At 40.4% G+C, this 27,895-nt stretch overlaps 2 protein-coding genes across 3 annotated transcripts in view; one reads left to right on the top strand and one right to left on the bottom strand.

The window, feature by feature from the left end:
- CTNNA1 (catenin alpha 1) overlaps nt 1-27,895 on the bottom strand; it is a 188,834-nt gene that overhangs the window by 59,266 nt on the left and 101,673 nt on the right. The gene's annotated exons all lie outside the window — the stretch shown is intronic.
- LRRTM2 (leucine rich repeat transmembrane neuronal 2) lies at nt 1,348-6,943 on the top strand. The gene is made up of 2 exons (XM_017891298.1): nt 1,348-1,808; nt 2,154-6,943. Exons 1-2 carry the CDS (start codon nt 1,805-1,807, stop codon nt 3,698-3,700), a joined length of 1,551 nt encoding a protein of 516 aa, XP_017746787.1. The 5' UTR covers nt 1,348-1,804; the 3' UTR covers nt 3,701-6,943.

Here is a 27,895-nt window from a genome sequence, read left to right on the forward strand (position 1 = left end):
TCTGCCCAGTGGGATGAATCCCTCAGAACCAAAAAGGCCAACGATTTTCTTGTTTCACAGACACCATCAGTAGTTTTAAAGATTTCTGTCCTTAGGTCTGAGACAAGACCCACAAAGGATGAGTGCCAATGATATGGGAGAAATAGGTATGTTGGGTCAAATCAGTAAGGCAAGATGTAGAAAAGACCTTACCTTTGTCAGGTCTGAAAATATAACACTGATTCATCTAGAAACATCTTTTGTGTTTATACAACACTAAACATGGAGCTATACATCCACAACTGAGGTCTGGGAGAAATCAGAGTTAGGGCAAGCAAAATCAAGCCAAAACGAAAATCCCAGGCCAAAGCAAGAGTGACCTTTTGTATTCACAAGACAGGTTCCAACAACAGCAGGAGGCTCAGTTAAGTCAGCCACTGGGAACTAGTGTGCAAATGCTCTCTTATTTCAGTGTCACAACCACCAACCTCAGTACCAGCAGAGGCTTTTAGCTTCGGAGTAGGTGAAATTCTGAGGTAAAATACAAGGGACCATGTCAGAATCTAGCTACACGGTATCACTTGTCCTAAATCATCTCTGCTTCGCTGTTAATGCTTAGGGCATGTGCATTAAAATGACTGTATCAACCTGCCTTGTCCTCCCAGGAGGACATTTAAAGATCAATTCAGCATTATTTTTCAATCAGTATGGCGACAAAACATTGTTATAAAATAGGAAAGAGAAGGAGAAATCTTTTTAGAGTTAGAGTTCCCCTGAAATTCTCAAAGAAAAAAATAACCACATGCTTTGTTTTGCAAGCTTCCCCTCCCCCTTTATTCTTGGTTTATAATGTTAAGCTCTTGGTGACAAAGAAGCCAAGCCCACTTAGCTAGTTTATCAACACACCTAAAGCAAATCATAGTCATACTTTGATTTTAACCAAGCATGACAACAAGGCCACTGAATAGCTTTCCAAACTACCAGTGCAGCGACACTACCTTGCATAGACTGGTGTTAAATCAGCACTTCACAAATTGTGCAGGCTTCTGCCCATTTAGATGATCTCTCTATGCAGAATCGGCAGTCTAACACTGGCTCTCACAAGCATTAAAAATCATCACTCTGCTAACCCAACTCACTGTTCAGATGGGTCTTCTTGAATGCAGCCTTTATTACAACCTCACTGCTGCTTCCTACACTGAAGGAATACCATGTTTTTAAGTCAGGAGTTCTTCTTTCTCGCTTTATTGTAATCAGGGGGTCCTGCAACGACCCTGATGCTGTTACAAAGCACAGTGCTTTATAACAGTAAAGCTTCTGGAAAACCCAAACAAAAGACACGTCATCCGGTGACGTCAGCCTATATACAGTTCTGTGTGGTCGCAGCACATAAGCAATTCCATTCTTGTGCCGTTTCTCGGAAAAGCTTTTCAGTAAATGCACTCATGCTGCTCCAGGAGCTCTTCTCTGCAACAAGCCACCCATCTGCCATCAACAAGTTAAGACCAAGAGAACTAACGGCTGCGGAAAGGAGACTGAAGCTTTGATTAACCAGCTGAGCAGTTAGAGGTGGAGAAATTTAATAACTTATATTCAAAACTGATTTAGGGATCAGAGGAATCACAGAAAATGAAACCAATGCTTTCCAGAGGAATATCCTAAGGAAAAAACAACTCATCCTGGTGGATTCAATTTTACTTGGAAAGCCTGGGACACAGAAAACAGGAAACTGGTCAAAGGCTCCTACATGTTAGAGCCTTTTACAGACTCACTGCGTTGAGTCTAACAACCGCGACTGAATGCAGCCTCCAATGTGCTCAGAAGAATGGGTAAGTCTGTGCATTTATATGTCTTGTACATTCAACAAGGAATCACGCTTTTAAAATAAGCTACCGAATTCACATTTTATGAGGGAAATCACTGTCATATTTTGGATTTTGAGGTTTAGGTAAAAGCATATATCGCTGATGACAGAGACATGTTTTATCTCCTTTTTAAATGGTTTAAGTTTTGGTCCAGTCATACCAATAAGGTTAATTTTCTGCAGTAAATGAAAATAAGTTACATGCAGTGAAATCTTTCGCTATAATGTTGGTGGTGGTTGTTTTTAATAGCCCATATGTTCTGCTGAAAAATATTCTATCTTCTTGTTTTCCTTAAATTATATTCTGCAGGCTTACATTTCAAGTGGCCATTAGGGGCCCCTATGCTGGCAGCAATATATGCAATGAGTATGGTTTTAAAAATGCTGCCTGCCCTGGGTATGGCGTGTCCACCCAAATGCCGCTGCGAGAAGCTGCTCTTCTACTGCGACTCTCAGGGCTTCCACTCAGTGCCAAACGCTACAGACAAGGGCTCTCTGGGCCTGTCCCTGAGGCACAATCACATCACAGAGCTCGAAAGAGATCAATTTGCCAGCTTCAGTCAACTTACTTGGCTCCACTTAGATCACAATCAAATTTCAACAGTAAAAGAAGATGCTTTTCAAGGACTATATAAACTTAAGGAATTAATCTTAAGTTCCAACAAAATATTTTACTTGCCAAACACAACTTTTACCCAACTGATTAACCTGCAAAATTTGGACCTGTCTTTTAATCAGCTGTCATCTCTGCACCCAGAGCTCTTCTATGGCCTTCGGAAGCTGCAGACCTTGCATTTACGTTCCAACTCCCTGCGGACTATCCCAGTACGCCTGTTCTGGGACTGTCGTAGTCTGGAGTTTCTGGATTTGAGCACAAACCGTTTGCGAAGTTTGGCTCGCAATGGATTTGCAGGATTAATCAAACTGAGAGAGCTTCACCTAGAGCACAACCAGCTGACGAAGATTAATTTTGCTCATTTCCTACGGCTAAGCAGTCTGCACACGCTCTTCTTACAATGGAACAAAATCAGCAACTTGACATGTGGTATGGAGTGGACCTGGGGCACTTTAGAAAAGCTAGACCTGACTGGAAATGAAATCAAAGCCATCGACTTGACAGTGTTTGAAACGATGCCTAATCTTAAAATACTCCTCATGGATAACAACAAGTTAAACAGCCTTGATTCCAAGATCTTAAACTCCCTGAGATCCCTCACAACCGTGGGCCTCTCTGGCAATCTGTGGGAATGCAGCGCCCGAATATGTGCTCTGGCCTCCTGGCTGGGCAGTTTCCAAGGTCGGTGGGAGCACTCCATCCTATGCCACAGTCCTGACCACACCCAAGGAGAGGATATTCTAGATGCAGTCCATGGATTTCAGCTCTGCTGGAATTTGTCAACCACTGTCACTGTCATGGCTACAACTTATAAAGATCCAACCACTGAATATACAAAAAGAATAAGCTCATCAAGTTACCATGTGGGAGACAAAGAAATCCCAACTACTGCAGGCATAGCAGTTACTACCGAGGAACACTTTCCTGAACCAGACAATGCCATCTTCACTCAGCGGGTAATTACGGGAACAATGGCTTTATTGTTTTCTTTCTTTTTTATTATTTTTATAGTGTTCATCTCCAGGAAGTGCTGCCCTCCCACTTTAAGAAGAATTAGGCAGTGCTCAATGGTTCAGAACCACAGGCAGCTCCGATCCCAAACACGACTCCATATGTCAAACATGTCAGACCAAGGACCGTATAATGAATATGAACCCACCCATGAAGGACCCTTCATCATCATTAATGGTTATGGACAGTGCAAGTGTCAGCAGCTGCCATACAAAGAATGTGAAGTATAATATCTACCTGTCATCAAAAATCACATCAGATAAGTAACCTATTTTACATAGTAGAGGCTAAATACATATCTAATTTTTACCAATGATGACATTAAGCCTAATTTTCCAAACTAAGTGGAGACTTAGTTTTTGAAGTGTTGAAGTATTTTAATTTTTTAAATGAAACCATATTTTAAGTGTTAAATGAATCAATGCTCACATTAATTTGCACTCCTGTTGGAAAGTCTAAAATGCTTACTTCAAAATAAGAAATGTATGTAATTATATACAATCGTGTGTAAACCTTTACACTAAGGTCTCCATATGCTATTTTTTTCTACTGAAAACAATTTAGAAAGAAGCTATTGGGCAGAAACAGATATGGATCAATACCTGTTTGATCAATGCTCTCCATCCCATGTACCACAACTATCTTGCTGCTTAAAAGGAGACTTAGTAAAGTTCTCTTGTATGATAATTTGGTATTTACTCAAATCTTCAATCTCTTGCCAGTGTGGGAAATAGAATTTCATGTATGCTGAAGACTGGTAAATATTAAACATTCTTCTTCCAGAGTTTTTGCCTGGGTTAGTAGATATTATCAAAGTCCATATCATGAAATCAGAACCCTTTAATGTAATTCTAGTAAGCGGAGTGACTCGTTAATATATTTACACAATGAATCCAAGTGACTATGAAAAGGTCTCATTACAATGAAATCAATACTAAATAATTACACCGACTTCTTACACATTTCTCGTTTGACTTATAATGGACATGATTTTTGTGGCATTTAGGCAATTGTTTTAAACTAGTATTAAATTGCCATTGTACTAATTAATATACTAAATCCTATGTTTACATTAATATGTGGAAAAAGACTTAGAAAATATTTGAGATAAACAAGACAAACCGAGTCAATTTAACAATCCTGACATGCTCCCTCCAATTTAAAAGCACACACACAAACACACACACAGACACACACATACACACACACACTTTCTCTCTCTCTCATCTATCATGATCAAAGATGCCTTGACAAAGGGGTTTAAACCTTTTTTTCTGCTTTTTCCTGATCTTCAAACCTCAAAGAGTCAAGTTAAAAATAATTGGCTAGCAACAGGCATGACACTGATTCTTACCGTATTACAAAGGAACCATGAAAAAAAGCACTTTCTAACTGTTATATAATGAATTTTGATCTTTCAATAAAGATACGCATTCACACTGTAAGTGTAGTTCAGTGTAGGTGAAGAAAACAGCATCACTGAGATGAATCTTATGGTAGAACAACTCGACATGCCTATGCAGCCACACAGTGGTAACTTGAAGGCAGCACGGAGGTGAGGGATTAAAAGGAAAGGCAGATTTTGAAATCCGACTCTCAGGTTAGCTGGAGTTACAAGGCAGCCAAGAATGATTATACACAATCTGTACCAAACAGGGAAAGGACCTGCTGCTGAAAAGGGAAGAGGGGTAGATTCTCCAATGTAAATATAAACATTCCATAATTAACAAATGATAAGGATGCCACATTTTCATGCAGAAAAGAACCACAGGCATTCAGTTTCTTCTATTATGATTTCTATAGAAAACCTATCACATATTTGGAATTTAGATGCAAGCTACCCATTCACACAGAATTTTTCCATAAACATCGTTCCATATATTCAAAAAACTGTAAAATTACAGCACTAACTTGATTTTAGAAAATGAGCATTTTTTACAACTGCCATTTACTGTATGTAGAAAAAAGACATAAAACCTTAGAGAAAGCCACTGCCATCTGCAAAGTTATCTTTTCCCCAACATCAACATTAATATGATATCCTTCATTCAGGGCATATTTTCTTCCCAGGATCAAACTGAAAACATGTTAAGGCTATAGTTTAACCCATAAGATGTAATCATGATTTTTCTTCTATAATACTAAAAGATGGGTACCTTAGTACCCTTCACCTAACATCTCTCAGTAAAAAGCAGACAAGATCACAAATAACAGTAAAAATGTGCTCTCTTTTTTAAGGTGGGCAGATTAGTTTGTCAAAGTCTCAACCCAGTTCAATTCAGTTGATCTTGAGTGGTGAGTATTTCGTCTCTTGTTAAAGCAGACCCTGGGCTTGTCTGGGCAGAGACAGAAGCTGATTTAACAGCATCGAGCACAGCGCCCTACTTCCCCACAGACAGGCTGAATTAGAAGCCCCTATTACAAATAAGAGCACCATGAGCTAAAATTTACCAACCCATTTATCAGGGTGACCATAGTCACAAATGTCAGGTGACAGCTTGGTCACAACACAACTGTGTCCTGAGCACACAAGATTCCATCGGCCCTGAAGGACAGCAGAAGAGTGTTTTCCATCATTTCAAATCACAACCAAAATTAAGATTCAGACTGCAGGATGGGTAAGAAATCCCCTTCCTTGGCTGGGAATCTCCACCTTAATCCTTAAAGGACCATAACTGGCAAAATCCTTAGTATATGGACAAAAGCAAATTGGAAAAGCAAGCCATTTACTAATTCAGAGGAACAGCACAGCCAAGGATAGAGAGGCATACTTTCCAGATGAAAAGAATCAAAATTTTTTGCCTTCCATATTTTTTGGGTAATGCCCTTTAAGAAAAGTGAATGACAGTAGTACCAAAAGGTATTTTCCCTTCTCATTTAAAGCAAAAACTTCCTTTTTTAATTGCCTGTAGCAGGCAAGATTTCCTTTCATTTTTGTCCATTTGTGTTTCAGAATCAGCACAGGTTTGAAGATTAGACTGTTAGTCATCCGTGTTTTCTTTACCAACTGGCTAGAACGGAACAGCATCACAGCAACGCTGCGGATCTTGGTTATACAGTGTCAGGGCTTTTGTTTTTTGGTGGGGTTTTATCCTCTTCACCACCACCACCCACTCCATTTTTTTCTATTTTTAAGATTAGGGGAAAATGACCATTAAGAACCAGAAAAATAATTACTCTCTCTGGAAAAGGGAAAGCTAAGGAAGACTATGATACCATACCCATCTAGAAACCAAGAATAGTTTGAAATCGTTTATATTCATTTCTGTAGCATGACAGGGATTTCAATCACCTTTCTGAAAAGAGTGGGCTGATAAACTTGCAAATCCACACACAACTCTGAGAATACTCACTGCCAGCATCAAAAAGCAAAGATACTAATTTTTTAAGCCAAAAATCTGTACTAACACATGTAATTTCTTAATGTGCCTAAGTTAATTTCTGTACCAATTCAATAAATGGAATTGACTGAACTTCCCAACGCCACTAATTATTAAAATCCATCTGCTTATTCTAATGCTAGTCACCAAGAGCTAGACTCCATCTTTCCAATAAAAATGAGCCCTATGTAGCACTAGGCTTGAATTCTAAAATTCAAAACAGGCAATTCATTTTCTTAAGGCACACTTCCTACACAGAGCTATCAGGGGAAAAGCTATAAATGTCCTGTTCTTTTCTGAAGTGCGGATATCAATATAAAATTTGTTAAAGAATATTTTTAACAGCTGACTTACATGATCATTTTCCTAATACAGCAATACAGCGACAGACCTATCTGAAAAGTCTGTTTGGGGACATACTTTTCATATCTTATTGATTAAAGCTCTTGAGCCAGAAAAAAGAAAAAAAAAGAGAGACAATAAGGCCATCTATAGATAATTAAATATTTCTCTATCTAACCTGGGGCAAACTCACAGTACTTGAATAAGGCCAAAAACAAATAGAAAATGACTGCTTAAGTTTTCATTCTGCTATTGCAAACATTTGGAAACTTCTGCAACTCTTTCAACTAATATTTTTGTCCTTAGTGGGTTTTTTGTTTGTTTGTTTGTTTGTTTTTAAAGTCTGATATATGGAATGTTTGGTGAACCTTCCTATCAACACTGAGACTGGAAACTCAAAGTACAGTCCAAATACATTGTGTTCAATCACCTTCAAGAGCCATTTTTCATTTTGGGTGGGAGGTGGGCAGATGGGTTGAGGGTGGGAAGAAAATACTATTATGCAGGGTGTTTTGGGAGTGGGGAGGGTAACATAAAAAGCAGTGTACAGGAAAGTTTTGTTATTAAAATTGTGCATACTGTAAAAAGTGAATGCCTTTTTTTTACTTTTCCTTGATAACCTATCCATTTTGACATGTGAAACTTGAAAAGTCATTTGTGACAGATATAGAAATCTTAAATGAACAGTTGTTTTGTTCCATGTTCCTCTACAATGTCAAATGTGTCCACTGAAAAAAGGGGCAGGTAATCACCACCTATCTTCATTCAGAGAGAGGCAAAACTAGGATAAGAAGAAAGTAAAGGTAAAGTGGTGGGAAGGGAGAGTGCCTAAAAAGCTGTCATGCAGTAAGAAGCTGCTCTGTCAAGAGCCTGAGCAAGTGGACAAGCAACTGTACCAGGCTCACAGGGCGTGGAGTTGGCTGCCCCTCTGAATCCTCCATTACAGTGAACTGACACCACAGAGAGCTTCGGAGAGGTACCCAATTGCCTGTACCTAGCCAACAGCGACTTGACCTCTACCTTGGGCGTTGGTTGACATCCATCCCAGCAGCACCTTGCATGCCACTCCTATGAGGGAGGTCCACAGGTGCTGACCATAAGGATCCCTACATGAACTCCTCCACCCCGGATGCCAACTCAGTGAGTATGGATGGGAAAAGGAAGTGAAGATTTTAAACTACAGTTGACGGTTGAGCAACGCTGGGGTTAGGTGCCAACCCCCCTGCTCCACACAGTCGAAAATCTGCATATAAGTTTTGACTCCCCCAAAATTTTTACTAATAGCTACTGCTGACTAGAAGCATTACTGATAACATAAACAGTCGGTCCATATTAAATAACATATATTTAATACCGTCAGTCAAAATAATACATATTTTGTATGTTGTATGTATGATATATGGTATTCTTACAATAAATAAGCTAGAGAAAAGAAAATATTATTAAGATACTCATGGTGGGGCATGGTGGCTCATGCCTGTAATCCCAGTACTTTGGGAGGCTGAAGTGGGTGGATCACCTGAGGTCAGGAATTCGAGACCAGTCTGGCCAACAAGGCGAAACCCCATCTCTACTAAAAATACAAAAATTAGCCAGGCAACCTGGTATGCACCTGTAATCCCAGCTACTCGGGAAGCTGAGGCAGGAGGATTGCTTGAACCCAGAGGCGGATGTTGCAATGAGCTGAGATCATGCATGCCTCTGCACTCCAGTCTGGGTGACAGAGTGAGACTTCATTGTAAAAGGAAGGAAGGAAGGAAGGAAAGGCCTTCATCCTTGTCATCATCTTCATGTTAAGTAGGCCAAAAAGGAAGAGAAAGAAAAGGAGTGGGTCTTACTGTCTCAGGGGTATCACAGGTGGAAGGAAATCCACATATAAGTAGACCTTAACGATTCATACTCATGTTGCTCAAGGGTCAACTATAACGTCCTTGGCTTGCTACAGATCAATATCCTCAGGACAGGATTCTACACCTGGGCAGCGCTGGGGCATAAACTGCCCTAGCTTCCAGGAGCTGACTGCCAGGAGTCTGCCATGTTTGCCCAGATGTACTTATTGTTTCTCCAGCACCACAGCAGCATAGTAGGACCATGTGGAGGAATGGGCAAAGCCACCCTTTTCCCAATGCCAGGGAAGCTGGGGTCAGAGACACTAAGAGAACTCTCACACCAGGAATTTCAGCAGTAACCAGGGCAGAAGCAGGAAACAGAGAACACAATTCTATTGTCAAACTCATCCTATAAGCACTAGAGGGCACAGGTGATGGTGGTTTTTAAATTGCACAAAGGAACACAATCCTACACTTGATAGAGTTAAAAGCAGAGCTTATTAACATAATTCTCCTACATTTTAATTCTGAAAATCCCATTAAAAGCTACATCTGATTTCTTTATCAGTTTTTAAATTAATTTTGTCTGTATGCCACAGCATTCTCAGGTTCCCACTCAAATATACAATAGATTCTTCCTGATCTGTTTAAAAATTTGGGGTAGTCATATCTCCTTTAGAGAGACAAAATGTACTACAAATTGTCTTTTACAAAGAGGGAAGGGGAAAAAGGTGAAAGTCATAGCTACTGCAAAAACATTTCTCCTTAGCATGAATTTGACTTGTTTTGGGAACACTCTTAAGGGACACATCTTAAACCTCCCCTTCTACTATTTGAAGAGGACAGTAAAGAGCAAGAAATCTCCAAAGTCAAGTACAATCAAGCATCCTATCCTGCAAGGCCCACAAATGAAAATACTACCCTCTATATATGGAGGCTCAAGAGCAAAGGCTTGCCCAATGCCTCCAAGTCAGGAACTGCCGCTAGAAATCCAGCATGAAGAAGCATCTGTGAACAGCAATCCTGATGGGCAGAGGCCAACAGTTCATGCCTCACTTAGGAAACAGATTTGAAAACTGCAGCCCTTGGCTGGGCGCAGTGGCTCATGCCTGTAATCTCAGCACTTTGGGAGGCCAAGGCGGGTGGATCATGAGGTCAGGAGATCGAGACCATCCTGGCTAACATGGTGAAATCTTGTCTCTACTAAAAAATACAAAAAATTAGCTGGGCGTAGTGACGGGTGCCTGTAGTCCCAGCTACTTGGGAGGCTGAGGCAGGAGAATGGTGTGAACCCGGGAGGCGGAGCTTGCAGTGAGCTGAGATCCAGCCACTGCACTCCAGCCTGGGCGACAGAGCAAGACTCTGTCTCAAAAAAAAAAAAAGAAAGAAAGAAAGAAAGAAAGAAAGAAAAGAAAACTGCAGCCCTAGAGACAATTGCCAAAGCCTTTTATAGCTTTCATCAAGATTTTACCAAAAACCACACAGAAGAGGCGTAAAAACGTCATAAACATTAAGTTTACTGAATATTGACAACAGTGTTTAGAGCATAAGACTTCCATCTTTAGGCCCTGGTATTTGTACCAAAAATAAATAAATAAATAAATAAAGAGTTACAACAAAATGTACAGGTTGTTTTCCTGGAAAAATCACTGGACCAAAACTCTACAGCCATTTTTTAATTAATTATTTCCAGATCAGGTTATAACACTGGCTAATTTTTGCATTTCTGGTAGAGACAGAGTTTCACCATGTGTTGCCCAGGCTGGTCTTGAATTCCTGGGCTCAGGTGACCCACTCGCCTCAGCCCACAGAGAGTTGGGATTATAGGCATTCGCCACCACGCCCACCCTCTGCAGCCATTTATAATTAGCCCACCAATTTCATCATCGTGAGGGCCAAAAAAGTTCCTCTTGTGATGAACAAAACATTTCCCATTGCCTAGCTGTCAAATACATGGAGGGCAACTGCTCAGTACCCAAAACCTCTAAAAACAATGTTATTTATCATTTACATATAACCTACTTCTATAGAGTCAAGGAAACTTAGAATAAAACTAGGTACAGAATAGTGAAATAAAGATATAAAAAGATCAAAAGCAGGACTCTCAACCCCAAGGGTCCAGGATATGTTTCAGGATACAAGAACATCTTAAGATTATAATACAATATTGTATGTGAGTCCAGATATTTTATCAGATCTAATGGGTTTTGATAAATTACAAAAAAGGGGTTAGAAAGCCCTAGTAGAGCAATGAAATTGCTCTATTGTATACACTATTTCTAGTATACACTATACACCAATTTGGCCCTGATCTGTCTGGTGGCCAAAGCAAAGAATAAAACCAACAGCTTTCATCAGATTAAGTAGCACACTGGTTTCTCTGGAGAAAGAGACACTTAAGTGAAAAAACCTGTGAGTTATTTATAAAATGGAGCCAGCTGTAGGAACAATAAGGAATAATGCTGGACTGTCCCTCTAAGGAGGTTCTAGAAAACAGGCAGAGTTGCTCTTCATGAGGACCCTTGATAAAGGCTAAGGGTAAGGAGCCTACACAAGCATGCTACACACTCTATGATGACCTAACCTTTGTCATGACCCAAGGGTGGGTGGAGCCTAGAAGTTCTGCAAGAATGAACCAAGCACTTTCAACAGCTGGTGTTTCCTCTTTATCATATCCCTGGGACCAGACTACAGGGCTCCAACACACAAGGGACACCCAGTAAACACCTACTACATTACATTACACATCTACACGAGGAGTACAATTTAAAACTAAAAACGTTTTCCGGCCGGGAGCAGCGGCTCATGCCTGTAATCCCAGCACTGGGAGGCAGAGGCGGGTGGATCACAAGGTCAAGAGTTCAAGACCATCCTGGCCCACATGGTGAAAGCCTGTCTCTACTAAAAACACAAAAATTAGCCGAGTGTGGTGGCAAGCACCTGTAATCCCAGTTACTTGGGAGGCCGAGGCAGAGAATTGCTTGAACCCGGGAGGCAGAGGCTGCAGTGAGCCGAGATCACGCCACTGCACTCTAGCCTGGGCAACAGAGCAACACTCCGTCTTCAAAAAAAACAAATCACGTCTTCTACTACATCAGGAATGAAGAGAAGAATATTTCATACAACATCTCTGGTTGTGCATGAAACCACCTTTGCAAAACTATGCAAGTGAGAGAAATCTAAACATAACTGATTCCATTTTGTTTCTAACCTCACAAGTTGTCTTTGTTCATTCCTGTGCACAGACTAAGCTAATTATGGGAGGAATATAGTTTATAATTTAGCTGAGGAATTTAGTTTACAGCTTACCTTTAAAGCAAAGATGATCACAGTCCCCTCCCAAAAACTACCCCCTCTTCCCATTCGTGGTCTGCAACTGCCTTTGTAAAACTAATGAAAGGTGGTAAGGTTAAAATTATTCTGATAAGATTTAAGCATAGTTAACACAGTAGCCCGTTACTGTTTCCTAGCTTGCTTTTTATAATTGTTTACTGCTCAGGAGTCACTTAGCCAATGGTCATAATAAGATTTGTAACTTTCCCAATTACTTCTATAAATAACAACACTACTGTGAAACTTAAGACTGGTGGGCAACAGAGTGAGACTGTCTAAAAAAAAAAGAAAAGGCCAGGTGCAGTGGCTCCTGCCTGTAATCCCAGCACTTTGGAAGGCGGGTGGATCATTTGAGATCAGGACTTCGAGACCAGCCTGGCCAATATGGCAAAACCCTGTCTCTACTAAAAATACAAAAAGTAGCCAGGTGTGGTATGCCTGTAGTCCCAGCTACTCTGGAGGCTGAGGTGGGAGCATCACTTGAGTCTCAGAAGCAGAGGTTGCAGCGAGCCAAGATCATGCCACTGCACTCCAGCCTAGAAAACAGAGCAAGATCCTAACTAACTTAAAAAAAAAAAAAGAGGACTGGTATTTGAGATATTTTTCAGACTGCATTCTAGTGGACCAACTGACGCCACTTACACTGGTGACCCATACCAAGAAACAGTTTTGACACTCCTATGATTTCATGCCCAGCCCAGTCAATCAGCAGTACCCACTCCCTAGCCCCTGCTTACCAAACCATCTTTAAAAACCTAGTCTCCAAATTCTCTGGGAGGTGAATTTGAAAGGTATCTCATCCACCTCAATCAGCCTTGCGATTGATTATTAAACTCTTTCTCTGCTGCAACTTCTGCTGTCTCAGGGTACTGGCTTTTTCTATGCAGCAGGCAAGAAGAACCCAATTGGGGTGTAAAATGCTGATAATCATACATGTTCTCCTTAGGTAAGAATCTATAACACAATAACTAATTTCCTAAGAAAGAACACATTTAAAACGATAAAGCAGCTAGGTGTGGTGGCTCACACCTGGCATCCCAGCACTTTGGAGGCCTAAGGCAGGAGGATTGCTTGAGCCCAGGAGTTCAAGACCAGCAGGGACAACATGGCAAAATCCTGTCTCTACAAAAAATGTATGTATACACAAAAATCAGCAGGGTGTAGTGACACTTGCCTGTAGCTCCAACTACCTGGGAGGCTGAAGTGGGAGGATCACCTGAGCCCAGGAAATCAAGGCTGCAGTGAGCCATGATCACACCACTACAACCCAGCCTGGGCAACCGAGCAAGACACTGTTTCAAAAAAATAAATTATATACATATATATAAAAAGATAAAGCAATCATTAGCCTGAATAACAGTCAGAAATTTAACTGTCTCCTTCTAGAAGCCATTAAAAAAACCACCGAGATTTTCAACAGGGGCAAGCTAAGTTGCACATCAGTTAGGAGCCCTTCTCCACACTTGAGCCTCTGACCCTGGACAAGTCCTTCAACCTTTATGTACCTTGGGCCTTTGATCTGTAAACCAGATTTAATAGCAATAACAACCACAGGGGGATCTATTCATGTAAAGTCCTGAGGCTAGCACAGAATGCTCAAAATTGTTTTGTTATTTTTAATAGCAACATGTAGACAGTGAAATGCTACAGATCCATCAAATAAACAATGTAATCACATTAAAGACATGTTAGACCCATGTGCTGCTTCCAAAAGCTCCACTTTCTAGTCTTTCTTCTCTAAGTTAATGTGCAGTATTCAAAATGAGAACTGATAATTAACTAAAACTTTCAGTAAGCCTCAACAGCCTTGTTACACTTTTTACATCTAATACTGATATAAAACTGACCACATTACCTCACAGTCAAGTAACTTGCTTTGCAAAATGTACTATAATATTAGATATGATATTACTCTGGTTTGGCTTTATGAATCAAGGTTAAATTTCTAAAGGTTTAAAATCCCTAATTCAAAAATTCCTTCTGAATAAAGTAGTCACTTAAAATCAAGTGATGTCTTTTCCCTGTTTAGTAAAATTATATAGTACAACAAGTACTATCCATTATCATAAAAGAATACTTTTTCAAAAGAAGTAAGAAATAATATCATTGATATCTCAGCTTTGGACAATTATGTTTTAGGACAAAATACATGGCTGAGAATTAAGGATCACTATTATTTTCCTTTTTGCTTAGAAAAAAATATATACTTTAAGTCTATCACATCTAATTTAGGAAGCAGCCCTTCCAATTGTGGCAGATTTGGTTCCAAGGCAGATCTGCCAGAATTATTGAGGGGTACGGGCAGGAGAGGTATGAGAATTTAAAAACACAAAGATAATCCATTAGTTCAACGCATGCAGGAGTGTACGTTTCGTGATAGCTGGAGAGTAATCCTCCATATTACCAAAGTCTCCATTCCATATAAAACTTGCTCAGAATTAACCTATCTCAATGAAAGACACATAATCTTATCAGAACTTATCAGATCTTATGACCCAGATTCTTCAAGAAAACTTCTTCCTTGGCATTATCTTTCCAATATCATAATCTAGTTTATCCAACAAGAAAAATCCTTTTTTTTTAAGATGGAGTCTCACTCTGTCGCCCAGGCTGGAGTGCAGCGAGCGGCACGATCTCGACTCACTGCAACCTCCGCCTCCCAGGTTCACGCCATTCTGAGTAGCTGGGATTACAGGTGCCCGCCACCAGGCCGGCTAATTTTTCATATTTTCAGTAGAGACAGGGTTTCACCGTGTTAGCCAGGATGGTCTCGATTTCCTGATCTCATGATTCGCCCGTCCCAAAGTGCTGGGATTACAGGCATGAGCCACCGCGCCTGGCCGGAAAATCCTTTTATCTCCTCGTTCATCCACAACTTTTCTCTACTTTCCCACATCTCTTGACCATGGGCTTACTACCTGCTTCTCCCAAATCCACAAAACTAAGTGCCTATCAGCTATAAAACAATCTACATGATTTGGAAATTACAATAAAAAATACACTCATCTGAGCTATCTTTTCAGTCCACACTTCTCTTTGCTCTTTGTACAGATTCAAGTATAAAATACCATTTATCCATTTTGCTTTCACTTTTAAAAGACCAAGAATACCTGCCATTTAAGACGTACCCTTTTTACTTTTAATAATTAGCACTCACTCCAGTTCTATGACCAAATAAAGTCCCCAACACCCTTCATACATTTAATAAAAGTTGCTCTCTTGCTATTTTTAAGTGGGAGTGGGTAATGTGAATTGGGGCGTAGAAGATATGGCAAACATTTCAGAAATGCAGAATTCTTTAAGAATAGGCAGTAATCTTTCATTCCAGTTTTCTTGGGATTCCATAGAATTGGCCACAAGAAAGCTGTGACCCTTCAGGTGAAAGTATGTTCTGCCAGTTTTTGATCCAAATAGAAAAAAAAGACACAAACATCAGGCAATAGTAACTATTCCATGCAAGGATTGCCCATGTGGCGCATACACTAAGAATTGTGTTCACAGCTGGGGGTGTTGGTTCACGTCTGTAATCCCAGCACTTTGGGAGGCTGAGGTGGGCAAATCACCTGAAGTCAGGAGTTCTAGACCAGCCTGGTCCACATGGTGAAACTCCGTTTCTACTAAAAGTACAAAAATTAGTCGGGCATGGTGGCGCATGCCTGTAATCCCAGCTACTCAGGAGGCTGAGGCAGAAGAATCTCTTGAACCTGGCAGCCGAAGGTTGCAGTGACCCGAGATCATGCCATTGCACTCCAGCCAGGGCGACAGAGCAAAACTCTGTCTCCAAAAAAAAAAAAGGCAGTGTTCAGAAGTGCCTTGACAGTGTTACGTCTCTATTTTCCCTTGTAATTTACCAGGAGAAAAAAATGGCAGTGGGAAAAAAAAGAAGAATATACCATCCTCAGCACACTCCTGCAGGTAACTGGAACAGTACCACATCACCACATCTCCCTCTTCTCTCCTGATAGTCCCTTCAAGCCAGTGTGTGCAAAAGCTCTCTGACACTTGCTGTCAACTTCCAACAACTAGAGCCCATTTTATTACTGTATTAAAACTGCCAGTCTTTGGGAGGCCTAGGAGGGTGAATCACCTGAGGTCAGGTGATCTGAGGTCAGGTGCCCAGACCAGCATGGATAATACTGTGAAACCCTGTCTCTACTAAAAATACAAAAATTAGCTGTGCATGGTGGCACATGCCTGTAATCCCAGCTCCTTGGGAGGCTGAGGCAGGAGAATTGCTTGAGCCCGGGAGGTGGAGGCTGCAGTGAGCTGAGACTGCGTCATCGCACTCCAGAGACAGAGCAAGACTCCATATCAAAAACAAACAAACAAACAAAAAACCAAACCTTGCCAGTCCAAGATTTGTCTACTATTCCACATGAAAATCTAACAGCAGGTGGTCAGGAATTTTCTTAGTTTTGATGCAGCATTCCTAAAGTGTCAAAAAGCATTACATTGCATAAGTGCTTTCATTAAGACAATCAATTTGTGCTCGCTTTGAATTAGGTGTGTGATGAGTCAGATAGACTGTGAAGAACAGGACAAACTATAAAGGGTTTATCTGAAGTTCAGCTGACACTCCCACCAAATCCATCACCCTAATTTATAACTAAAATTATTAAACAAATATATTTCCAGTAAAACATAAATCTACTGGCTTTCCAAAACAATAATCAGTATTTTGATTTATTCATCAATTATTTCCGTATCAGAGGTACCACACTGGAAAATCATATTTTTAAGATCTCACCTTTCAAATATTTTATATCAATCTTTAAACACACACACATACCACCCCACCCTCAGTTTAAATTGAGAAGGGAGTCTGGAGATTAGATATACTTATGAAAAGCTAGACTCTCTTCTTTTTTTGTTTAGTTTTTTAGACTGGGTCTTGCTCTGTTCGTTGCCCACGCTGGAATGCAGAGTTGCAGTTTTGGCTCTCTGCAACCTCTGCCTCCCGGGCTCAAGCGATTCTCCCACCTCAGCCTCCCAAGTAGCTGGGACTATAGGTGCACAGCACCACACCTGCCTAATTTTTGTATTTATTGTAGAGATGGGGTTTTGCCATGTTGCCCAGGCTGGTCTCAAACTCCTGGGCTCAAGCAACCCACCTGCCTCTGCTTCCCAAAGTGCTGGGATTACAGGCGTGAGCCACTGCCCCGAGCCCTGTTATTTGTAACTAGCATTTTAACTAACTGAATACCAAGACCTGATATTAACAAAGATTACGAAGACTATGAGTGGAACACATTAGGAAAGTGGGGGATGCAGAACAATTAAGATTCAATATATGACATGTTAAAGTTAGAAAGTTTATTAGCCATCCAAGTAGAGATGACAAGTCCAGAGGAATGGTCCAGGCTGGAAACATAAATTTAGAAGTCATCATCCATGAATACAGGTATTTAAAATCACAAGCCTAGATGAGATCACCAAGGGAATGGGTGTAGATGGAGATGAGACTCACAGAACCATCCTTTCCTCCTAAACCAGTCTAAGAAATCTTTCAACAATACCTAAAAAGTGGCAATCATGGGGGAAAAAAGGATAGGTGTCAAGGGAAGCATTCCCTCAACATCAAAGCCACTTGAACAAATCATGTGTTATTGGACAATTAATAGGAATATGGTCAGATTAATTCATGAAAATGACTGGAAACATGACATATCAAAGGAATTTTTAATCAATGAAGAAAATACATGTATACTAGGAATTGAGAATGATGACTACAATAACAAGCCCATCAATCATAATATGCTCCATGCCAAGTAAGCTGGTAAATAAGGTGGAAATGGCCCTGTTCTTAAGTCAATGTAATAAACTGAAGAATCAGTGAAAGTTCATGAACAATCAGAAAAGCGGGTTAATTCTGAGGGGAATGTAGAACTCATGTACTTGAACTACAAGAGAGCCAAAGGCTGGGTACAGTGGCTGACACCTGTAATCCCAGCACCTTGGGAGGCCGAGGAGGGCGGATCACTTGAGGTGAGGAGTTCGAGATCAACAATGGCCAAAGTGGTGAAACCCCATCTCTACTAAAAATACAAACAAAATTAGCTGGGCGTGGTGGCAGGTGCCTGTAATCCCAACTACTTGGGAGGCTGAGGCAGAAGAATTGCTTGAATGTGGGAGGCGGAGGTTGCAGTGAACCGAGATCGTGCCACTGCACTCCAGCCTGGGTGACAGAATAAGACTCTATCTCAAAAAAAAAGAAGAAATACTGTCTTTCATAGCTCAGAAAAATGAGTGACATCCTGGGTCTTCTCTGTATGAAAGTTGTGAAAGATTGCCACACCCTCACATGTGGCATAATGCCCTCAAGTGTTAGAGTGTGTCATCACAGGGCACAGCACACAGGCGANCAACTACTTGGGAGGCTGAGGCAGAAGAATTGCTTGAATGTGGGAGGCGGAGGTTGCAGTGAACCGAGATCGTGCCACTGCACTCCAGCCTGGGTGACAGAATAAGACTCTATCTCAAAAAAAAAAAAAAAAAAAGCCAAATATTCCACTAAGATAAAATTATATAATATCCTTTTATTATTTGGGTTACAATACGATAGAGGTTTGGGTTACAAGGTATGCGCATTTATCAAAATTCACTAATAGTACACTTAAGATTTGTACATTTCGCTATGTATAAAACTTACCTTTAAAAATACTAGGACAGGCGCAAGAGCTCATACCTATAATCCTAGCACTTTGGGAGGCCAAGGTGGGAGGATTACTCGAGCCCAGGAGTTCAAGACCAGCCTAGGCAACACAGCAAGACCCTATCTCTATAAAAAATAAAAAAATTAACCAGGTATGGTGGTGCATACCTGTGCTGCTAGCTACTCAGGAGGCTGAAGTGGGAGGTAGGAGGACTGCTGGAGCCCATGAGTTCAAGGCTATAGTGAGCAGTGGAATATCACTGCATTCCAGCCTGGGCAACAGAGCAAGAACCTGTCTCAAAAAAAAAAAAAATTACTCTAATTAATGACATATATGGGACAGTGTTTAGAGGTGAATGTACAAATGTCTGCAACTGAATTTGAAACGCATCAAAACAATAAGATGGACACAGGGATGGCTAAATACGTCTCAAAGGAAATATTTAAACATTTAATAGAATTAAGAAGTGGATTCATATGTGGGTGTTCACTGTATAATTCTTTCAGCCTCTCTATATGCATACTTTTCAAAATAAAATGCTGGAAAGGGAATTACAATTGTAAGTTATGGTACTGTCAATCTAATATACTATTAACTTCAACTAGACCCTACAGTGTTGCACAGTGGCTAAGAGCTCAAATTCTGGAGCCAGGCTGGGTTCGAAGTATAGCACCTCTACTTACTAGCTGTGGGACCTTGTATAAATCATTTAACCTGTATGCATTAACAGTACCATGCTTCATGCTTTGATGGTTAAATATGAATGGACAGTGCCATCAATATTACTGATATTTAGAAAATAGGAAGGCACTTAAGAATGCAGTGGTAGGCTCACACCGGTAATCCCAGTACTTTGGGAGGTTAAGGTGGGAGGATTGCTTGAGGCCAGGAGTTGGAGACCAGACTGGGCAGCACAGCAAGACCCCACCTCTATTAAAAAAAAATTTTTTTAACGAATGCAATAGATAAATTAGCTTTGAGCCTGGTACAAAAGGAACAGCAGGATTTCAATATGGCTGGGTACAGGGAAGGCCAGAGACAGTAATCTGAGAGATGATGTCCATTAATAGTGAAGTTACTCTGGGCTCGGCCAAAGTAGGACCAAATGACAAGAAGCCTCGGGGGCTAGGAAGGGAGCTTAGATTTAACATGGTTGACAAGAGCAGTCACTCCAGATTTTTGAAGACAGCTAGGATATGAAGACCAAAGCATTGACTTAAAGAGATGTATTCTGGCAATTTTTCTTGTTCTGCAGAGAAAATGTATAACTTCCACTATTAGAAAAGGCTGTTAAGGGAGATAAAAAAAAAAAAAAAAAAAAGGAAAGAAATGTATTTAAAGGGCAGGCAAAGTGTAAGAACCAATGGTCAAGTGAAAAAGAAGAAATGACTCTCTCCGTGAGAAACGGGTAGCAGATTGGGGCATGAGCGAAAAACATGAAAGAAATCATTCATTCACCAGAATGTACTAAAGACAGCCTTGGAGTTCCCATGACAACTTTCAAGTGTTCATTATTAATCTCTAGTCTAAAACTATTTTCTGAAAAGATACATAATTTCTCTCTAAAATACTTCCATATTTACAGCTTTCTTTTCAAGTCTCAATAAGGATTTCCTCTCATGAATTAGGCACAGAAAGGCAGATCCAGTTTCTACCTTGTAAAATATGGGGCAGACAAGGGAAACGCTCTTGCTTGAGTCCAATTTACCCTAGTAAAATCTACCCTTTGGCCAAAGCTTTGTTAAGCTATGATCACGGCCACTACACTCCAGCCTAGGCAACAGAGTAAGACCCTGTCTCTTTTTTTTTAAAAAAAAGGAAAAGAAAGAGATGCACCATCACAGTGTACTGACAATGTTAATTTTACTCCCTCACACACTACAAAAGAGTGTCTTATTATAAGGTTTAATTTGTTACGTTCATATATAAGAGGTTCATTAATGAACACTGTTAGAAATCTCAGTAGAACTGCCGGTTTTGTTAAAAACTACGTGGCATGGCTATCAATATAATCTTAATAAAAGCCCCAAGCCATTACCTACTTCCCATCTTAACAGAAATTAAAGATAAGAAATGACATCTTGAGGGTTATACTTCAAAAAATATATATCAACAAGTTTCAGGATTTTGGAATCCCTTCATTCTCTACCCAAAATTAACTCTATCATGTCCCTAGTTCCCTCTCCAAGGTCAAATACTTTCTCCTTCTTCGGAAAGATTCTTTCAAAAATCGTAATTATAAGAGCACTTCAAAGTCTCAAGTAATAACACACATTTCTTTTCACATTTTCACTACAATCAAGACTAGCTAACAACTCAAATTTCTCTACTTAGGCAAACTACAAAACTGTCAAATGCCAGACAGTAAAATTCTACTGCCATTTTACTTAGCCAACCCAAATGGAAAGTACCTACCAAAAACCAACTCTTACTGCTTTTCCAGCTCTTTTTACATGAAGGAAAGAGACATGCTTACAGTGACAAAGTAAAGACCTTGTCTCACCCACCAAATACTGTACAAAATTGTAGACTCCCCAAACACCTCCAGGCAAGTGCCAGCAACTAAAAACCACTGGTAAAACAGCATTCTAAGGCCGGGCGCGGTGGCTCAAGCCTGTAATCTCAGCACTTTGGGAGGCCGAGACGGGCGGATCACGAGGTCAGGAGATAGAGACCATCCTGGCTAACACGATGAAACCCCGTCTCTACTAAAAAAAAACTACAAAAAACTAGCTGGGCGACGTGGCGGCGCCTGTAGTCCCAGCTACTCGGGAGGCTGAGGCAGGAGAATGGCGTGAACCCGGGAGGCGGAGCCTGCAGTGAGCTGAGATCCGGCCACAGCACTCCAGCCTGGGTGACAGAGCGAGACTCCAACTCAAAAAAAAAAAAAAACAGCATTCTAAGTTTCTTAAAAGGAAGATAAAACTCACCTAGATGCAAATTTTTACGAAACAGGAAAAAACAAAAACCAGTTTAACCCAGTATGAATTGAATTTTCTCTTAGTGAAAGCAAAGGGCATCTACTGGTAAATTTGCAGTTTCCTGTATCCACAATTATATTAATATCTATACATAGAAAATACAAGTGCTGGCTGGATAGTTTGTTTGGTTTAAAACAAGACAGTTTAGGCCGGGCGCGGTGGCTCGCACCTGTAATCCCAGCACTTTGGGAGGCTGAGGTGGACAGATCCCAAGGTCAGGAGTTCGAGACCAGCCTGGCCAATATGGTGAAACCTTGTCTCTACTAAAAAATACAAAAATTAGCTGGGCGTGGTGGCCAGCACCTGTAGTCCCAGCCACTCAGCTACTCCGGAGATTGACGCAGAAGAATTGCTTGAACCCAGGAGGTGGATGTGGCAGTGAGCCTAGATCGTGCCACTGCACTCCAGCCTGGGTGACAGAGTGAGACTCCGTCTCAAAACAAAAACAAACAAACAAAATGACAGTTTAAAAGCCAGTCATGGGTTTGGTGTTTGAGTGGATGAGTTTTGCTCTTCACACCCTAAATCCCAATATTTTTTTCTCTCTGAAACGGAAAGTATCTGTCAATGATTATAATGGGTACTCAAAAGATGTGAGTTCAGTGAAAATATATCACCAATGCTGGGAGGAAAATCACTCAAAGTGTATGTTTCGTGGAGTATGAAGTACACCGGATGTGCATCCACAGGATGACATTATTACATAAGCCATCATTACCCTTTTTAATGAACAGTGTCTACAGAGAATAAGGGGAAACAATGTAACAGGACAAGAAACTATTCAAAGAAGAAGGAACTGAAAATGTCTACAGAGAGGCTTACTGGGAAATGTTTTCTAATATAGAGGATTAGTGGGTCAAATCAATTTTTCATTTTAAATCTTTTATTCTATTTTCACTATACCACATAATTTCTATATTTTACACTACTGCAGTCTGAGGAGTTTGTCGAACTGTTCTGTCCTCCTTTCCTTCTCCCACTTAAGTTTCTCTAGCTCTCAAGCATTATATACTTTTCACTTACGTCTATGTAAGAAAGTATGTGTACAGACACAAGTACATGTGTTCAGCTGGGGGGAAATGGAGGCAAACAGCCCCAGATCAAGACAAAATAGCCCCTATTTATTTCAAAGAGAAAGCCATTATTTAGCTCATTTCTTGTCAAAGATTTTTTAAAGTTTGGCTCCCCCTCTGATTTTGAGTCTTGTACTGACTGCTCTTATTTGTAGAAAAAGAACCACTCACTTGAATATATGTAGAGTCACATTCAGTGCTTGCATTCAGAAACTTGTATATCCATAAATAATTCACAGATATCTACACACATTTTTGCAGATGTGGGTAAAAAAATAAAAACAAAATATTCTTAAAACTACTTACAAGTACGAAAGTGTTGCAGATGTAATGTCAATGATAATTGTGAAAGGAAGGTTTATCATAGAATGTTACAGCAGGAAAGGCTCCAAAAACCTTCACTAACCCAGCTCTATGATTGGGCTTCTTCTTCCATTCATTCAGGTCAAATGAATTTTGATCTTAAATAACTAAAATGGTCTATGTGAAAATAATTTTCTTTAAATCCAAAACTCAAAGTCAGGCAATTTATTATTACCCATGACATTCTTGCAAAGGAATCTGTATTTGAAATATGTCAATTTATTTCAAACCCTCATTTGAAATGTGAAGATTCTTTCCTAGAAACACCAAATTGAAAAGTCCTCTCCCTTTTTAGAAAAGAAATATAAAAGCAACAGCCTCACATAAACTCTTTAATCTGTGCCCATGATTGTAAAATGTCAAATCCCTATAATAAATTCCTTATATATCTTTCCTAGTTCTTCTGCTTTTGTGATTTAACCCTGATTGACCCAAACTTATGTGTGTGTAAGTAATCTAAGTGAGAAAGACATTTTTAACCCAAAAGAGAAAATCCTCTAGCCACAAAACAAAAGAAAACACATGTACCTGAAAATAAAACAAAACCTCAATTTTTTTTTTTTTTAAGTATATATTTCCGCTGGCTAGGAAGGATAAAAAAGGGAGGGGGGGGGAACACACGCAATGTCAAAAGACAAATAGCTATAATATACCAAGAGCTCCGGCAAAGAAAAACATACACATGACAGTAGAAAATGGGCAAAGAATATGAACAGACACTTCATAAAAGAGCAAATCCAATGACTTACAAGTATATTAAAAAGATTATTTGAATTCAACAGTGGTCAAGGGAAATGCAACTTAAAGTAATAATGAGCAGGCTGGGAGTGGTGGCTCACGCCTATAATCCCAGCACTTTGGGGGGCTGAGGCGGGAGGATAATTTGAGGTCCAGAGTTTGAGACAAGGATGGCCAACATGGTGAACATGGTGAAACCCCATCTCTACTAAAAATACAAAAATTAGCTGGGCATGGTGGTATGCACCTGTAATCCCAGCTATTCAAGAGGCTGAGGCACAAGAATCACCAAGGTGGGCAGATCACTTGAGGCCAGGAGTTCAAGACCAGCCTGGCCAACATGGTGAAACCCTATCTCTTAAAAAATACAAAAATTACCTGGGCGTGGTGGTGCACACCTGTAGTCCCCAGTACTTGGGAGGTTAAGGCAGGAGAATCACTTGGACCCAGGAGGCAGAGGTTGCAGTGAGCCAAGATCATGTCACTGCACTCCAGCCTAGGTGACAGAATCAGTCTCATAAAAAAATAATAATGAACAACTGCTTCACACTCATCAAATCAGCAAAATTTAAATGAGTAACACCTACTGTTAGCACACAGAAATAAAAACACACAACACACGGGAGGAGAGTGGTCAAATAATACATAGTGTAGTCATGCTATGAACTATTACTCAGCAATAAAATGAACGAATTAGAGGTAAACCAGAAGGCTTGCAAGGATTTCCACGACTTACTGATGAGTAAGATGATGCAGGTTTGTGAACAATGATCCCACTTTTGATCAGGCAAACACCTATGCAAAAAAAAAATACACACACACACACACAAACAGGGAAGGGAAGCAGGAACCTACAGGCAGAGGAAAGTATACAGTTATTGATTCCAGATTGGTAACACTGGTTCTTAGGGGGAGAGGATGTGGAATGTGGAGAGAGGCGGGTGGAAGGGGGAAGGAGGGAAATCGGGGAATAAGCATGTATATAAATCTCATTTATGGAAAAGGTATGTGTGTATGTAAATTTTAAAAGATTACCTTTGCCTTTACACATTTTTGTATAAGTATACATGTTAAAGTGAAGTCTAATTTCTTACGAGTATATTAAAGACAAAATACGACCTATATAGGAAGAAACTATAACTGAACTATAGCAGTCATGAGATTCCCTGGGTCTTGGAAAGGAAGGCAAGTGACAAATATGTATCCCCCCACCCCCAAAAGAAGCAGTAAATGAAAAGTATGAAGGCAGTGGAGAAAATAATGTATAATGGAGAAAAGGCTGGAATCACTATCCAAGAACACTGCCCGAGAAAGAGGTGAAAGAAAGTACCTCGAGGTGAGCCCGGAAGCAAAAAAAAAATGTCAATACGGAAGGAAGGTATTTGGCTATTAGCCCACGGCCTCACAGGCAAGGCTCACCTTCATGGGTTACACTGAGGCAATGTTAAAAGCACTGAAATATTCCATATCCCTACTACTCAAGTACTAAAGGGTAATGCCAGGCCCATTAGAGGCCTCCAAAATCCTGCTCCAGAACTGTAGCATTACTAATTGGGTAGCACCCGTGTTACTTATTTATTTTATTTTTATTTTATTTTATTTTTTATTTTTTGAGACGGAGTTTCGCTCTTGTTGCCCAGGCTGGAGTGTAATGTTGTGATCTCGGCACACTGCAACCTCCAGCTCCTAGGTTCAAGTGATTCTCCTGCCTCAGCCTTCCAAGTAGCTGGGATTACAAGCACCCGCCATCATGCCCGGCTTTTTAATTTTTTTTTTTGTATTTTTGTAGAGATGGGGTTTCACCATGTTGGCCAGGTTGGTCTTGAACTCCTGACCACAGGTGATCCGCCTGCCACAGCCTCCCAAAGCCCTGGGATTACAGGTGTGAGCCACCATGCCTGGCTTTTATTTATTTATTTTGAGATGAAGTCATACCCTGTGGCCCAGGCTAGAGTGCAGTGGTGCAATCTCGGCTCACTGCAACTTCCTCCTCCCGGGTTCAAGTGATTCTCCTGCCTCAGCCTCCCAAGTAGCTGGGACTACAGGTGTATGCCACCATGCCCAGCTAATTTTTGCTTTTTTTTTTTTGAGACAGGGTTTCATCATGTTGGCCAGGCTGGTCTCAAACTCCTGGCCTCAACTGATCTGCCTGCCTCAGCCTCCTAAAGTGCTGGGATTATAAGTGTGAACCACCGTGCCCAGCCAGGTAGCACCCATGTTAACCAGGTGTACGCCTCCCCTGCTTAGAGACTAAAATCACCCATTCCTCAAGGATGCTGTCAGAGTCCACCTTCACCCACAGGCAAAGTGGCATCACCTTCTATGATGACTAGCTGCCATCATCAACTGAACCACCTCTGGAGATGTGAAGTCAAAGGCCCCAGAAGCCCTGCAGACAGAGATCAGGCACAAGAATGCCCATCAGGATAGGAAATGAGGCTCAGTTGAGACAAGAGCCCAATAATGAAATGACAAAGGCAGTGTGCATTCTCTCCCCTCTGTCATCCATATGTTCTACACAGAAACCATTTTGTGGAATTATCCTGAACCTCAACTTCCCAGGAATATATCATGGGTGACATTACACTGCATATTTTCTATACTGATGCCAGCTGGCACAAGGCAATAAATGCCTTTTGTTTGTTTACTGAATCATCTTCTTTCTTCATATAACACAGCATGCCAGTTTTTACCATTGCTTAAGGTAATGCTCGATATCCCCCAAACAGAATGTTTGTGCATGGCTACAGTTAAAGATCCAATATTAGAAAGCAGAAACTACTATCAATCTCTAAAAGACTTATTAGACAGGGTTTTTGTAGTGATAACAGGTAAAACTTACATCTGTAGAACCATCCATCTTTGGGCTCTAAAACCAGAGAGCATCACTCAAAATTAAGAAAGAACAAATGAAGATTTTCTGGATAAGACCCTGGATCCAAGGCTAAAGACCACAGGAGTCGCTGGATACACAAACTGAAAGAGACTACAGTGAAATAGTAAAACCTTCAAAGTTGTTATAGTAAATGAAGACTTTAAACCATCTGTGATGAAAAAAATAAATTAATGAAGTATAAAGAGATCTAACATCACGAGATAAACATTTGAAAGAAGGTGGTATATGCCTAATGGCTACATAGATAATACAGTACGATGTACTATTATTAGTATTAATTATTTGTTAAATAGAAATATCCTCAACATTATACAGAACAGTCAATAACAGAGCACTTAGCCTAAGGCCACTCGATCTGACTTGGTTGAAAAACAATTCAAACATGAAAGAAGCCAAAGTGACTACATGCCAGACATGTGAGCTTCATAGAGTTCATTGCAAGTAAGGGACTATAAGCTGATGTCATAGTACAGTGAATAGGAACAGAAGCATCCAGGATTAAATATCTAAGAAAGAAGAAGGAAGGCAAAGACAGAAAAAAGGAGTAAAAAGTAGAGAGGGAGAGCACAAATTGCGGATGGTTTGGCCAAAAGAGGGGATGTGGAATGAGACTCGGCAGCCCTAATAGCAAAGCAAATAAATGTTAGGAAAACATTGTTTTAGAGGAAAAAACAAAGTAAGTGTAAGTCAGTAAATTATCATAGTAAAACCTATTTCACACTCAAGTATAATAACTTTCAATATAAAGTCAAAAGACACAAAAATCTTGAGAGACAGAGAGAGAGAGAGAGAGAGAGAGAGAGAAAGAGAGAGAGAGAGAGAGAGTGTGTGTGTGGT

The sequence above is a fragment of the Rhinopithecus bieti genome, unplaced genomic scaffold (assembly GCF_001698545.2).
Source record: "Rhinopithecus bieti isolate Rb0 unplaced genomic scaffold, ASM169854v2 scaffold_20170, whole genome shotgun sequence".
In the NCBI taxonomy this organism is placed as follows: domain Eukaryota; kingdom Metazoa; phylum Chordata; class Mammalia; order Primates; family Cercopithecidae; genus Rhinopithecus; species Rhinopithecus bieti.